Source organism: Microtus pennsylvanicus, chromosome 2 (assembly GCF_037038515.1).
Source record: "Microtus pennsylvanicus isolate mMicPen1 chromosome 2, mMicPen1.hap1, whole genome shotgun sequence".
In the NCBI taxonomy this organism is placed as follows: Eukaryota; Metazoa; Chordata; class Mammalia; order Rodentia; family Cricetidae; genus Microtus; species Microtus pennsylvanicus.
The window spans coordinates 145515331-145531744 of NC_134580.1; the positions used below are offsets into that span (position 1 = coordinate 145515331).

General features: G+C 45.4%; 1 protein-coding gene across 1 annotated transcript in view; it reads left to right on the forward strand.

Annotated features, from left to right (window-relative positions):
• Nucleotides 1-1938: 1938 nt before the first annotated feature.
• Nucleotides 1939-16414, forward strand: part of Dok5 (docking protein 5) — a 154412-nt gene continuing 139936 nt past the window's right edge. Inside the window, exon 1 of the mRNA XM_075963198.1 lies at nt 1939-2253. Coding sequence (XP_075819313.1) covers nt 2188-2253 — 66 coding nt within the window. The 5' untranslated portion in view covers nt 1939-2187. The remainder of the gene's footprint in view (nt 2254-16414) is intronic.

The following is a 16414-nucleotide window of genomic DNA, read 5'->3' on the forward strand; positions in this document are numbered from 1 at the left end:
TATAGAAGAGTTAGGGGTTGCACTGTGATTGGCATACCCCAGTCATATGTGTGTGTATGTGTGTGATATCAGTTGGATTTTTTTTAACCAACCACTCAAAAGCATATACTGCATTCAATCTTGCAACTAAAAAAATTATATGTTTCTCCCAATCTAGTCTGGCGTTTTCTAGTCTGCTTCGATTTTCCTGTCTTCCATACCTGTCTTTCTCATCAATGGTTTCTGTTATTGTGAGTCACTCACTTGAAGCTTCTTATGCATTGATTCGTCCTCTGTTCCTGTGACAGTGGAATTGGTCTGCAGGTGAAGGGTTGGACAGATGTCATTCTCAAGCACCTCTGTTTCACAGTGGCCATGGGCAGTACTGGCTAATAGTGCCAGCTCTTGTAAGCAGCCCTTCAAATGACTTCACCATTTTCTCCTCTTTGGGTGAAGGACACTTAACACATCATTTTTCCCCCCGTAGAATGGAAACAAGGAGACAGAGCAGATGGTTTACAATATAGCAAAGTGCTTTCCCCACCCGCATACCTACTTTCTGGTTCTAACAGTTAGTCTCGATTCTATGACACATTCGTGGGTGATTTCTCTCCTTTGAGTGACTAATACCCATCAAACCAGAATGACTAAAATGAGATTTCCCACTGAGAAAGGAAGTCAGTCCCATGTCGTCTTAGAGATGAGAGGATTTGACTGTCATCAGGCCTAACGTCCTGTGAAATAGAGGACTCTTCCTCCATGACTCTCACTGAAGGTCGCTCAGCTCAGTAGTTGAACTGGGGTCACCTCTCATGACTGAGAACCGTTTAGCTTTTGAGTAAGGGAAGAGGAAGTCCTACCTTGGAGATCAAGAAGCAGCCTTAAGCTTATGACATTGGCCCTATATTGGTACTTTGCAACACTCAGTCCACTGTCCCTGCAGTCCTGGCCCCTGTGGTGGCCAGCTGTGGGATGGTGGGCAAGTCCCCAGGGTGTGGCTCTTCTCAGCTTCAGGTTCTGCCAAACATAGTTGCTAAAACCTTGACTATTCTTCCTTTAGCAAAGCCCGGGAGGATGATGTTTGGAGAGCATCAGCAGTGGTCAGCTTAACATTGCATCTTTGCTTAAGGAAGGTCATGGGATCAGGAGCAGGACTCAAATCCTTCATATTCCCGTCCATCTTAGCATTCTCGGAGTATTTACAATGTTTACCGAGGCAGCTGTATTGTCAGGTTATGGAGGTTTCCCTAGGAGCTTGGTAACCACACAAAGCGGCCACACCTTAAAGGGTTCAGGGAAGCTGAACTTAGTCGATGCATACAAAGGACAGAGCAGTGTGTGCTACATGCTAGCCACCTTAATAAAGTCCTAAGATTTATTGATCACCTACACAGGGCCAGGGTCTGAGGACAGACCAGTGGCAAGAATCAGCTCCTAGGAAACTTACAGCCCTAATGGGAAGGCAGACTTAAACAAGAGATAGGGACAATTGATGGAAGCCTAGGGCTTGACAGCAGGGAGTCCCCATGGTAGAGCTGCACGCAAGCCTCAGAGATGGCTGAGGTCACAGGTAAACCGCTCAGCTCAGTCTCCCTGGATACAGACACACCCTTAATTAGCTCTTCTGGGGAAAAGATAGAGCTGAAGGGACAGGTTGGGGCACACACAGCTGGTTCAAGAGTCCGGTGTCTGCTCTCTAAAGACAGGCCAGGACTGGGAGCTTCGCCCCCTGGGGGTCGCAGTATAACGCTCTGGGAGGGCGGAGCGCGCTCTTGGGGAAAGGACGTGGGATCAGCGCAGCTGGGGGCCAGGTGGGCGGAGGCCGCGGGAGGGGACACCGATGCTCCTTCTTCTGGGCCGTCTCTGCCTCCTCCTTCCTCTCTTTTCCTCCTCCTTTCAGGTCCTCCTCCTCCTCCTTGGAGCGGCTCCTCCTCCTGGCAGGCTGCCACCCAGTCAGCTGACGCCGCGCTCCAGTCTCGCCTCCCCGCCACTCTCCCCCAAAGTGGCTGCTGGGCGCCGGCGGCCGCCCACTTTCAGGCTTTGGGGAGACAGGGAAGCGATGTGCGCCTTCTGACGTCCGGTCTCACTGCATCGCCTTGTCAACTTTCACTCCCTCACTCTCTGTCCTGACCCTCCCCACATCCCTCCTCGAAGCCACTCAGGGTGCTGTGCAGGCTCTGGGGGCAGCAGGGTTGCTGTCTGTCTGGGATGGCTTCCAATTTTAATGACATTGTGAAGCAGGGGTACGTGAGGATCCGGAGCAGACGCCTAGGGGTACGTATTCATCCTTTCCGTGCTCCCTGCTCGCGACTTCAGGGTCTGTGTCTGCAGCCAGCATCCCCGCGCTGGGGACTTGCCTTGCGCGGTGGCTCTTGCAGCCAACATCCCAGGCTACTGTGACTGCGGCGCTAGCGCCAGCTTCTGGGTATGTCATGGAGCTATCTTTATCTCTCGGATGGCTTGACTTTCTAACGGTGGCCACCGGAGCCAGTTGACTTGGAATAAATATTTCCCGGTAGCCATGGGTGCTGTGTCTGGAAAGTCCGGCATGGTGCTGAGCCTGCCGGATGTCCCCTACCCGCGTCTCACTCGCAACAACTTAACTTTTCCAGGGGGTGGATGGAGGCCAGGACAGAGGGCAAATGCCCTGAGGGGGATCAAGGACAGTGACTCTCCTGTCTCAGGGACTCTGCTCCCTGGCTCAGGTGTTAGCAGAGGTGGAGAGAACTGGCCTTGGACAGGGCCAACTCCCTGGTACCAGGTCCCTACTCTTGAGCTTGGGCAGTGGGTTTCTGTATTTTAGAATCTACATTCTGAGTCCCATTGGAAGATCATTTCATGTGGAACATGGTGCAGGTGTAGAGATCCTGGAATAGGAGAAGGAAGGAAGGAAGGAAGAAGGAAGGAAGAAAGGAAGGAAGGAAGGAAGGAAGGAAGGAAGGAAGGAAGGAAGGAAAAGAATCCCAGTGCTTCCCCCTTTTAAGATTTCCTTTCCTTTCTCTTGTTGGGGGCACTTTAGGAGAAAACCGTGCTGCCTTTCTTTGAGTTTTAAGTGATGGCACCATCTTTAGGGAGGGGAGGATACTGGAATATATAAACGTGTGCGTGTGTGTGTGTGTGTGTGTGTGTGTGTGTGTGTGTTGCCACATTTCTTCTTGCCATGTGTCAAATACTGTGGTTGTTTTTGTTGGTTTTCATTTGCCAGAGGCTGGGTTTGAGGCAGGGATGGGAAATAAGTTTACTCAGCAATGACAGCTGGTGTTAGTGCAAGTGTTAATGGCCCGGCTTGAGTAAGTGATCCATTGAGTATCTTTCTCCACAGATATGTGAAGTTCACTACCCTTCTTTTATTTGGTCTCTGGACTTTAAAAACATGTGCCTTTAATTTGATTGAGAATAAAAGAAATCTCCCAATAGCAAACATGGCTGGAGAGGATTGTCTGCTGGGGAGAAACATCCTGGATTGTTATAAAACTCTGGCTCCCTTGGCGTCTTTCTTTTTTGCTTCTCCCCACCCCTTGCTGGTTACTCTGCTTGAACAGTAAAGTTCTTGTGTCTGTGGCTGTTGTAAGTGCAAAATTGAGGAGCATGGTAACAGAACTAACTGACCTTACTGGTTTGGCTACAATCTCGTTGATTCTCTCTGGGGTCCTCAGCTGAGTGACTTCCACGTGAAGCAGAAGAAATCCCAAGAGTATCATACTTTTTTATGATCTGGTGGGTAGCCAAGTGTTACAGTTTTAAAGAGAGCCGTAGAGAGCCACATCCTAAGCTTGCATTTACTCCGTCATGTCAATGGAAGGGATTGGGACTAGACATTCATTCCATGCTAGCAAGCATTCCAACAGGAAGAGGACATGTATTATTAATGCACAGGATATGAATTATTCATGAGGATCAGGGTTGACGCCAAATCCCAACAAGGGTAATTTATAGGAAAAACTGGTTAACATCACTTTCATGTCTTCTTCCTATATTCCTCTAATTGACACAGTATAGTATTGTGGGCATGCCAACAAATTTTGGATGGATATTAGAGGCAAAAGGAGAGGAAACAGAGCCTAGTTTGCATTCGTTTTATATTTACAGTATTTTGCACAGTCCAGTTTCTCAAGATGGAGTCATTTGGGCTGTGTTTACTCAAATATACACAAGAATATTCATTGCATTATGATTTCACTCACAGAAAAGTCAGACTAAGATTGTGTAAAACAGGCCTTATTTGTCAACCTTGGTTCGACCAGTAGACCAGCCTGCTAAGATGATCTTTTGCTATAACTTATGAAGAAGGGCCGGTGACATTGTTGTCAGAACTGGGTGCCAACTAAAGTTTTGGTAGAATGATCCTTGCAAAGGTGGGAGCTTATTGTGGGAAGTGACAAGGAGGACCTGGTGTCCCTAGTCGGGCATGTTGATAGTGTTAAGCCAGGCTGTCTAGAGCCTGGATCAGTACTCGACAAGTGTTTTCTAGGCACTGTGTGCGTCCCAGAGAGCTAGTAAGCAGGCAGAGAGTATATGTTGATACACCCAGGGACCATACAGTGAAGGATGACCTTGCAATCAGTAAACTAATATGACAATGGCTTTAATAAAGGAATCCAGACAAGCGTCTGTGGAGGAGAGTCATGTCTGGGAGTGCTTATAATTAAACAAGTAAACTGCATTTCATGGTAAGCAGCTGTTGTGTCAAAGAATGTCCCCAGGTTTGGGGAAAGATACGATAACAAGACAGGAATGAATTCTGCTTGTTTGACTCATTAGGTCTACGACCTTTGACCTTCCTTGGCTTCAATTTTCCAATCTATTCAGTGTATGCTATTTAGATTAGAGATGGTCTGGGGACCATGAAATAAGATAATAATGTGCACGTGCAGAGAAAGTGCATGGCATTGATTCTGATTGCAGTGTTATCTTTAATGTAATCAAAGACGAGTTAAGGCTGCCAGACGCATCTAAGGATCATTGATTTCCTTACTTTTCTATCCAATCGTGTCCAAAGGCATATTTTATCATTATTACTATTTAGATTTAAATTTACTTTAATGAATACATCAAAACATGAAAGTGTCCATATTTCTGGTACCATGTTGTGCTTTGATTTATTTGTGGTTTAAATGTTTAAATCAGGGTAAATATCCTCATTCAGTGAAAACTTTTTTGTGGCGGAATTTGTTTAGCTATAGCTATTTCTTTCATTTGGATAATGTTCTTACAAAATATATGCAAATAAATGTGTATATAATATAGTTTATAATGTAAATAAGACAGGAAGCTATAACTAGGCAATTTGTCAGTGTACAGGAAGCAAGCTAACCTCTATGAGTGGGTCATAGACGGGGCACCTTCAGTGAAAGTCCTAAACTTGGTCCTAAGCAATCACTCTTTGCTTTGAACATCAGAAAGCCAAATGAAGTTCGGCTCATTTAATCGAGAGCTCTCTGTGTCTTCACGTCTGTCCCTACATTCATCTGCGCTGGTTCCTCCAGGTCTCAGGCTGTGCCCTGGGTGCAATATTTGTTCAGGAATGTGGATGTTTCTATTTGGGGAGTTGATGAGGAGGAGGGGAACAGCTATCTATAATTACCTAATTCTCAAAAGATACTCGAGATTTCTTAGATGAGTGGAATAGGCGGTGTCTGCGTCATTAACCCGCTAAGTGTGTTATTTAGATGGATTACATTCAGATCTTCATTTGGTTTGTTTCTTTGCAATGGAGAGCGTTTTTCTATCCATAATTATCCTGGCTGATCCACAGTGCAATTCTCAGAGCTTAAATTTAGACCTATTTTCTTTATGGACATGCAGTTCCTCAGTGACTTAGTGTTTAAATAACCTTTCTTTCCCCATATCTAACAACTTATCAGCACAGACCACTTAAGCTCTGCTCTGACCAGTCCTCTGTCTGCCCACCTCTCCAACGGACCGCCTAGGAGGTCGTAAGCTTATTGCATGCACAACCTTGATTGACTTACACATACTTGCTTCCGCTAACATTATCTTCATTTTAGCTACTAGGCAGTGTTTTGTGGTTGCTCTGGCAAAATAAATCCTAAGCCAGAAACCAAGGAAATTGGACACCATGTCTCTCTTTCCCTTGTCCTGCACCACTGCAGCCAACCCATCAAGAGACCTTGTGGGCTCAGTCTTTGAGATCTATCTAGACTCCTAGCATCTGGTCGAAGCTCCATTCTTTCCTCTTTGTAGCATTGGAGTAGTTCCTACAGTATCCCCCGTCTTTATCTTCATTCCACTCTTGCTCAACACTGTGTCCCCTGCAGCTGAGCCCTCCACTGACCACCTTGTGTTTGTTCCTGCCCCTCCCTGCCCCTTATTGCTGCTTCCCGGGTGTTCCCTAGTTCCCCCCTCCTGTGCTCAGCTCTCACCTTCTCAGTGAGACCTTTCCAAGTATTCTTGTTTTTCCCTCGCTGCATCTGTAGACATTTTTCTTTCAAGTCTTACTACCCTGCACATTTTAGCCTGTCTATTACTTATTACTTGTGTGCCCCCCCCCCGCCCCAGGACATGGGAGTTCTCTCTCTACTCACTACAGTAGATGTTCAATGAAGACTTTAGAGAGAGTGGGTTGAAGAAGGTTCCCGTGGCTGTTGCCTCTGATATAAGGGTGCATTAAAAATCCCAGCAGGGGGCTGGAGAGATGGCTCGGCGGTTAAGAGCATTGCCTGCTCTTCCAAAGGTCCTGAGTTCAATTCCCAGCAACCACATGGTGGCTCACAACCATCTGTAATGGAATCTGGTGCCCTCTTCTGGCCTGCAGGCATACACAGACAGAATAATGTATACATAATAAATAAATAAATATTTTTAAAAAATCCCAGCAGGATGACTAGGGCTTGGTGTGAGCTTTAAAATATTTACCAGCCTGATTGTTCCGTAAGAACAGAGACTCGATATCCACCTAACACGTGATCATTATAAGGGGCTCAACACAACACTTAGCACAGGGAAAACCCAATTAATATTTATTACCGCTTTGTGTTCAGTCCTACAATTACTGCTGGGAGAGATGGCGACACTTGGGTCGTTATTATTTTCCTAGCCTTTACCACACTAAGTCTTCTCTTCAAAGCTATTGTTTAGGTGGAAGAACCCATTTAACGTCCAAGGGATAGTTTATGTACAAGCACAAATACCACTGGCCACTAATGCTAGGGACAGAAGGAACATTTGCCTTTATACAATTTTCCACATTATTTGCATAAATGTCCACAATGCCTCCAAAGGAAATGCACTTTTCCTCGAAATGCCAGTTTGAATGAACCTGCGGGGCCAGCAGATTTTCCTCTTAATTTAGGTGTCTTGAAAAGCAGACAGGGAATGGGCAGATTTGGGGGAAACATATTTTTCACCCCTTCATTTCCCTGTTTCACTTGGCCCACTATCCCATAAAGCATATCATATTTCATTTAAGATTTTTAGATTTTGATTCACTTGTTACAGTGCCCAGATATATTTGATGCTCTCTTGCCACTGGGACCAAATCACAGAAGCAGCTCAGGGGACGAAGGATTTATTTTGGCTCCTGGCTCAGAGGCTGCAGTCACAGTGGCAAGGGAGGCGTGGTAGCTGGGGTAGAGCAGCCTGTAGTAGCAGGAACACAAAAGAGGCAGCTTCAAGAAGCAAGGCACTCAGTCAGGAAGTGGAGCTGGGCCTTCACAGACCACCCTGAGTGGCCTCATGCCAGTTGGCCGCATAGCCCCAAATGTTTTACAACCTCCGGAAGCAATGCTCCAAGGTGGAGCACGTGTCCTTACAGATGAACCATGGAGGTGTTTCACATTTAAACTATAATACTTGAAAACTAAGGATCATCCCATGAAGATCGTATAAATAGATTTAGGGTCACCTGATGACTTCTGATACGTATTGAGGCGCCTTCCCAGGAAAGTACAATATCCAGTAAGATCTGTAAAGTAGTTTGCTCTTTACAGGACAGAGGGGCTTTTGGGTGTAGTTTGCCAGTCGTGAAATGAAAGTTCAGGTAGACCCTCTGTATGCAGTGTGGGGAAAATCCTCCAGTGTTCTGGCTCCGTCTAACTCCATCTAACTCAGTTTTACTGCCACGATTTCCACATAAGGATAGCTTTCCAGCTGCCGTCTCAGTCCTCATGAAAGATATGATTAATTGCGCATGTACTCGGCTTTTAATTTTCATCACCCAGATAGATTTAACAATGAACGGCCGATTTAATGGCTTTGTATGGAGACATAAACCAAGTTACGAACACAATGATATCCAGACATCTGCCAGCGTGTTTTTAAAATTATATCCATTAGGTGACGAGCAATATTTATTTTTAGGCGACCTTGCCATTTTCGACGAGGAGTAATTTGCCTTCGGTGCTTTAAGAATTTGTTTCCCATGGGAGAGGCATCTGTGCTCATTGTTATCTGTCAACTGTCCACGGAGTGCTCACCAGTGTTGTGTCTCCCTGCGAACCGCTTCAGACTGGACATCCCGGTCATTGTCCTCTGCAAACTGATGGTCTGACTTAAAAGTTTGTGCCGTTAACTGGTCGTTTATACATTCACAGTATTCAAAGGTCAACTGTTGTGAATGACCAATCAGCTATGGGTGGCCATGATAGCCAAAGATAGCCCCCATCCCCAAGGATAGGCAGAGATAGCCCCGTTTTCCCACACATGGGGAATGCAGGAGGCTGTGCTGGAGTTTCCTCTTACTCCACAATTTTGGCTCCAGTTGGATGGAGCTCAAACCTTTGGGGAGCCTGAGCCAGGAGAAGATGAGGTTGCCATTCTCCTCCGCCCCCATTCCTGTGGGATTTAAAATGAAGTTGTGAATTTTGAAATGCCACGAGATGCGTGTGAGCGCAGGAATTAAAATAGCTCCTCTCTCTAGCATGCGGCCGGGTGGTGTTTGGGTAAGAATTTGGAAGCTGCTTTGGGGAGCATTTGTGGGCCCTCCTACTTTACTAGAGTTCTAAGCCTCTGAGTCGGTGTGTGTTGTGCTCTGATGGAGTTCTGAGCCAGCTTAAGGGGACGAGATTTGGCAAATTCTTTGCGGTGATGGGCCAGCCACACCTGTGAACCTTCCTGCCTTAGGCCGACCCCAGACCCTGTCCAAAAAAAAAAATCATGATCTCATTTGTTTTCAGTGGAAACTTTTATTTTTAGGTAATTGTAGACTCACATGAAGCTGTAAAGAATCAAGGTGGAGAGCTGGGGAATCGACATAATGGTTAAAGGGCCTTGCTTGCGAGAGTGAGGCCTGAATTCAAATCCCCAGAACCTACAGGAGAAAGCCAGGCCCAGTGCCTCATACCTGAAATCCCGGCATGGTGAGATGGGAAGTGGAGGCTGAGGAGGCCTGACAATGTGAGGAGGTTCCTGCCAATGGCAGAGTCCTTCAAGGCCGCCCCTCACTTCCCCGCGGTCCCAAGCTCTTGACACCGGCAACTTGTTATCCAGTTCTCTAATTCCCTTATTTTCAGAAGGAAAGCTTAGGGATCCTTTGGGGAGGGGCCTGGCTTGACTCATGGTCCATTGTCTGGGGAGTCATTCAGTTTTCCCAGGATGCTGCCGGATGCTAGGTGGCACTCTATGGTATTGATGGGTTGGAGGTCCTTTGGACATTTCGCTTGTTGAAGGACCTCTGGGCTCTGTCCAGATTGGGTTGATAGAGAGGACTGACGAGACTTTTATGTGCAGGACATTGTATGAATGCAAGTTTTCATAACCGCATTGAGATACTCAGGAGTACCGTTACCGGGTTGGGTGGTAGTTGTAGATTTGGTTGCTTGAAACTTTATTAGGCAGGGTTCCTTGGAACAGAATAAATTAGAATTATGTATATGTGTTTATCCATATACATGTTTTTATATAACATAATATAATATAAATGTGTGTGTGACCGCCTGCGCACACATGTTTAAGACCATTTTGTGTCTCCTAGGCAATTCTTACTCCTCTTGATTTGACAAGCATCAAGCACTCTTGCTGTTTTTGCATTCATACCAGTGGTGTGTGAGTGACCCACGTCTCTGCATCCCCTCCAGGAGCTGATGGTGCCTTTAGTTTACTCTGGCCACCTTTGTGGGTGTGTAGAGGTGCTGCCTATGGTTTTCGCATGCATTCATTTCTCTGAGCGGGTGTATTGTTGACTGCCTTGTCGTGTTGTTCTTTGCCATTTGTGTACATATGTAAGGAAAATGCCTGGGTTGTCTTTTTCCCGTTAGGTTTGGAGAGTTCTTCGTGTAGTCTACATACAAATGTCTTTTCAGGTTTGTGGCTGGTGGATAGATTCTCACAGTCTGTACTGTTCCCTACATCATCATAACCGTGTATTTCTTTTCTTAATTTTATTTTGTGTGTGTATGTTTGTAAGGGGCTGGGAGAGGGAGAGAGGGACAAAACATAAGGAGGTCAGAGGACATCTTGAAAGGGTCAGTTCTCTCCCTCCATCTCGCAGATTCAGGGCGGATCTCAGGTCATCCCAGAAAGTGCCTTCACACAATGAGTCATTTGCCCAGCCCACCAGCCCATAGCGTGGTCTTTCCTAGGACAAGTTTTACCTTTCAGTGAAGCATAGGGCAAGGTTCCTGTTTGTGTGTGGATGTCTAGTTTTTCTAGGGCCATCTCTGAAGTTGCATCTTCTTCACTGGGTACTTACTCGGGCCCATCCTTGAGTCTTCTGTTCTAGCCATTGTTGTCCTATAGACCTGCAAACATGCCATGGGATGTCTATGTATGTCGGAGAAGTAGGCATGCGGTACGGCATAGCTCTTTTTATCAAAAATGGTTAGCTACTTCAATTTCTTTATCTTTTGGTATCAACTTTAAAATAATGTCCACAAGCAGAAGGCTTATTGGGAGCAGTGCATCGTCCTTCTGCATCTTTATCACCAAATGCTCTTTTTTTCACTCGGATCTTTTCTTTGAGTCTCAATTTGGCCACTTACTGACACTGAAACCTATCACCTAATTTCTCTTCTTTTAAGCCTCTTCAGATACAAAAATAAGCATAGTAATATACTTCTCAATTTCTCAAAAAGAACCATTTCTCTATCTTACTCCAGGGCCTGGCTCATAGTCGCTACTCAGCTAATACTCATTTACTGTTATTTGTCTACTTATTTATTGACTTATTTATATCATGGGATGGGGGCTTTGCCTGTGTGGATGTCTGTCTACCACATGTGCAAAACAGCACAGAAATCCTGGGATTTTACTCCAAAATATCTTTGATTCGTGTCCAACCCTTAATGATGTCTGATAACTCTTAGTTTATCATTTATTTTGAATTCATAAAGTTACCTTATATTACAAAAAAAGGAGAAATGGATTCTGAGAAATAAAAAAAGAAAAAGTACAAAAGTAAGAAGGGAGAGGAGGGGAGAGAAAGGGGGATGGACTTCGTTTTTCACAAGAGAGAATGGGTGGGTGGCTTTCACACGAATGTTATGTTTAAGTAGTTAATACTTTACACATCCGTGGTGAAGAAGTGTGTGATACAAATACAAAAAAAGGGGTCCCCCTTGCCCCCTGGCCCTAACCCTACCCCACCCCTGTAGATCTGCCTCACATCCCAGGACAGCCAGACTCAGCAGGTTCTTACAAATTTGTACACCATAAACAAACATAAAAGTGATATGGAATTCCCCTCTGTATGCTGTGAATACGATTGGCTAATTAAGAAAGAAACTGCTGGGGCTGGAGAGATGGCTCAGAGGTTAAGAGCATTGCCTGCTCTTCCAAAGGTCCTGAGTTCAATTCCCAGCAACCACATGGTGGCTCACAACCATCTGTAATGAGGTCTGGTGCCCTCTTCTGGCCTGCAGGCACACACAGACAGAAAATTGTATACATAAGAAAGAAAGAAAGAAAGAAAGAAAGAAAGAAAGAAAGAAAGAAAGAAAGAGGTCTCTTCTCATTAAAAAAAACAGTGCTCTCTTAAAAAAAAAAGAAACTGCTTTGGACCTATAGCAGGGCAGAACTTAGGTAGGCAGGGAAAACTAAACTGAATGCTGGGAGAAAGGAGGCGAAGTTAAGAGAGAAGCCATGAAGTCGCGGCCAGAGACAGACATGCTGAAACTTTGCTGGTAGGCCACGTCCTTGTGGTGATGCATGGCTTAATGGAGATGGGTTAAACTAAGAAGTAAGAGTTAGCCAATAAGAAGCTAGAGCTAATGGGCCAAGCAATGATTTAAATAATACAGTTTCTGTGTGATTATTTTGGGTCTGAGCTGCTGAGCAGCGAGGAAACAAACAAGCAGCCTCCTCCAACATAAAAGTTTATTCGTATTTTTTTGCCCTACATGTAGACTCTGTTCTTATGTCTGGTATATTATTCCCCCTTCTACTTACATTGAAGCACTTTTCAAAAAGTTATGGTGTCAATATTAATTTATTTGGCTATAAATTAATTCTTCATTTCTTAATTTTGTGTGTGTGCGCATACACACGCATGGTATGCATGTGCTATGGCCTACCCGTGACAGTCAGAGGACAACTTTGTGTTGCCAGTTATTTCCCTCCATTTCACATGGGCTCTGGGATTTGAACTCAGTTCTTTAAGAGTGTGCTGCAAGCACTTTTAGCCACTGAGCCATTTTGTCTGCCCCCTCTGCCCAATTTCTTTAATTGGTCCACTAATAATAGGCATCTTCGGCTACTTTCTATTCCCCCCACCCCCCAGACCACAAAGGGTGATGTGTTTGAACATGCTGATGAGATGAACAGCCAACAGAAAGCTGCTCTTACAAAATCAAGCACATTTATAGATCGTATGTTTAGAGCCTAAGTTCTTCCAGACTGTGCTGGGACTCTGTATCGATGACTGCTGTTAGTCCTTACTGATATAAAGCTGTGGCTCGGGGTATGCTTCTCCCCAGCATGCACACACACACACACACACACACACACACACACACACACACACACACATACACACGCGCGCGCGCACACACGCACGTTTAACTATTCTTTAGCTTAGTCCCTCACTCCCGAAGTCTATTCTGATTTCGCCAGAGCGATACTTTAAATTAAACCAAATCCTTCCCCATCTTTACTTAAAACTCCCAATCTTTCCCGTTGCACAAGTACTCAAGGCACTGCATGATCAGACCCCATGACGTTACCTGCCACGTGACACCATGCCCTCTCCAGCACCAAGGGGAAAGAACCTACCTGTGCTCCCACAGAGAGCCAACTCTCTTTCATCACTTCCTATCATTTCCTTCTGGGTGGAAACCTCTTCTTCCCTTCAGTGTCTGTCTCTCTAGCTCCTCATCCTGATCATCCCAGCGGGCATGCGGCTGGTTTGTTTCTCAGGGCGCTTCTGGCCCCATCCCCCACCTAAGTGGGTGTGGTCACTCACCACTTGTAGCTATTTAAATAATTCAGGTTAAACATTTTTTTTCCTTTTCTTTGGTTTTTAGAAGGCGGGGTGATTACTTAGCTGTTGAGATTGCTTATTGCTGCAGAGAACGCAGGTTTAGTTCCTAGCACCCACACTGAGTGGCTCACGACTACCTGTACCCCAGTTCCTGGTGATCCAACACCTTTTTCTGTCCTTTGCAGTCACCTGCACAAAACTCATGTGGAGTGCACAAAACTCACATGGGTGCGCGCACACACACACACGCACACACACACACACACACGCACACACACACACAATCACCCACTCACCCAATTGCTCAATCCATCAATCTCCTTTTTAAAAAGTACTTCAAAAAAATTTCTGTCACACATTAACCATTTGAAGCTATAAATAGCCTCAGGGTCTCTCTATTGGCAACCATACCAACAGCACATGTATAAAATATTTCCATCACTGTGGAGAGCTCTGTTGGACAACGCTGTCCTGCATCATCTCTGTATAGCATTGATGGATGGCCTAAATGATATGTTTTGATGATTTTCGCTTCACTAGACTGTGTGCTCCACAGGGGCTCAGTGGGGTTCTCTCTAACTTCTTTATTCCCATGTAGTCATTTAGTGACACATGGTTATGAAATTTGCTCCTTAATGTCCAGCAGGCCTTTACAGAAGGACCAACCACTACATACTTTTACCCATGTTCTCCTCAGTATTCCCGTTGGGAAAGACTGGTCTTTCACCATTATCACCTGGAAATATTTAACCTTCCCCTGAGGCTGGAATCACACAGCCCACTGCCCAGCTGTGCAAGGGTAGACAGTGACTAGCCCTGACTTACGGGGTGTGTATGACAGTGTGCCTTCAGGACACACATCTTCCACTCCCCACAACCCCAGTCAGGAGCAACTCTGTGAGTGTCTAAACTTATGAGTGGGGTACAGGATCTCTGGAGACTTCAGTAGAGTGTTTGATAACTGACCCGTGCACCCCACTCCTTCCAAGGCACTACTTATTCTGAGAGTGCTCGACAGTGCGTGTCTTCGCACGTCAGCCTGCTTTCCAAGATCAATCCCCAGCAGGCTGCTGAGTAGCTGAAATGATACCCATTTGACTCATGCTTCTGCGGAGGCATCGGGAGCTCTCTCAGACTCCAGGACTGAGCTGCAGGTCTGTGGCTCCTCCCTGTATTTGACACAGGATTTTCACAACTGAAGTGATTCTGTCCCTCTGGGATCCCCTTGGCTGTTCAGTCCTTCTGATCTCTGTCGAAGGAACGCCGGGGAGAATGGGGCAGAGGAAGAGTGGACTGTTTCTTCGGGGAGAGTGGAGCATTCTCAAAGAGTGAGGGTGGACAATGGGCAGGTAGATTGTTGTGCCAACTGGCATGTTAACGATTTCTAAAGGCTCCAGATGGCTTTCTTTGAGGGGCATCTTTCTGTTCAGATGGTTGGTGGGCTCATTTGATTGACTTTTATGAGAGGGAGGTGATGGTATCTCCTGTTCTTACCAGAAAGCCTCTGGCCAGATCATAATCTCAGAAGATTTGGATAGTTATCTGTTAATGGCTTTCTAAGCCCTTCAGAGCCTCACATCTCCCGTGTGGCCCATTCTTTTGCCTGACCACAATCTTGCAGCAAGGTTTTGTCTTCACATGTTGCTGATCATAAAGAAGAATCCATCCCCAATGGGCTCCGAACCTGCTACGAGTTAACTAGCTAGCAAGTAGTTCTGTAATTTTCATAAGACGGAAATAAAAGGGCTTATTTTATTTGCTGTGTTATTAAAACACACCGGTCTCTTTACTAGCTTTATCTTTATTAAAATGATTAATTATGTGTGTCATGACATGCTTGTGACATTGCAGGACAACCTCTGAGAGATGCTTCTCTCCTTCCACGCATGGATTCCAGGAATCACACTGGGGTCATCAGGTTCACAAGCAAACATCTTCCCATGGACCCGTCTGACTGCCTGCCTTGCTGAGAGACTGAGGGCAAGAAGATGCTGTTGTCCATGGATTTAATTCCATTTCCACCTGGCAGGGCATTTGACTGTTAAGTATGCCAGTCACTGAGATGAGAGAATTTGACTTGTTTTTCCTTTTCATAACTGTGGGTGCCTTGGGTGACTCTGACCCTCAGGCTTGAACTTTTGTACATCAGTAGGCAGCTGGGTTTACAGAGGTACGCTGACCAGAATTATGTTTTGATATAGATTAAAGCCTTGGGTGGAAGTATCTCCTAGGCTACTGCGTGACCTTTTAGGGAGATTGGCTACTCTGTGCATAGATAGCGTAAAGGAGTTCTTCCAGTATACGGAAATACAGTTCTGCAGTCAAATGCATTTCATCAAGAGAGTCACTCACAGGATCAAGTGTGTGACAGGGAACTGGATATCCTGTTGGCCTTTAATATTAAAGCTTAATTTTCAGATGAAGTTTTAATAATATAAAATGAAAAAAAAATTTTGGTCTATTGCTCCAATATTAACTCAACAAATGGGTCGGTTTCCTGTGCGCTAAGGTCATATGTTTCAGAGCCTCTATAATTTTGATTTTAGATAAGTGTCAGGCATATGAATTCAAAAATAACGGTTCTCTTTTTATCTGCCTCAAGGTTCAAGCTGAGAAATACGCCAGCACATGATTCGAACGCTGGCAGAGGATATGGGAGCTATTTTTAAGGCCTCCCTACTCCTCTTTCACACACATGCCACGAAGATTTCACTGGGTTTCAGTGCCATGAGTTCAAGTTTTAAAGTCAAGGGGAGAGTACAGATCACTGGCTGAAACTGACACAGCTCAGAGAGATTGATGTGAATCCTCTGGGAGCTGGGGCCAGGACCTCCTGACTTCTGTAGAGCTCCACAGGTTCTCAGGAACATCATCACCATCATCATCACCACCATCATCATCATCACCATCATCATCATCACTATCACCATCATCATCATCACCATCATCATTATCACCATCACCACCATCATCATCACCACCATCATCATCACCATCAATTTGTGTGTGCGTTGTGCATGTGCATCCATGTATGCATGTGTGAGGGAGGCATGCTTGTACAGT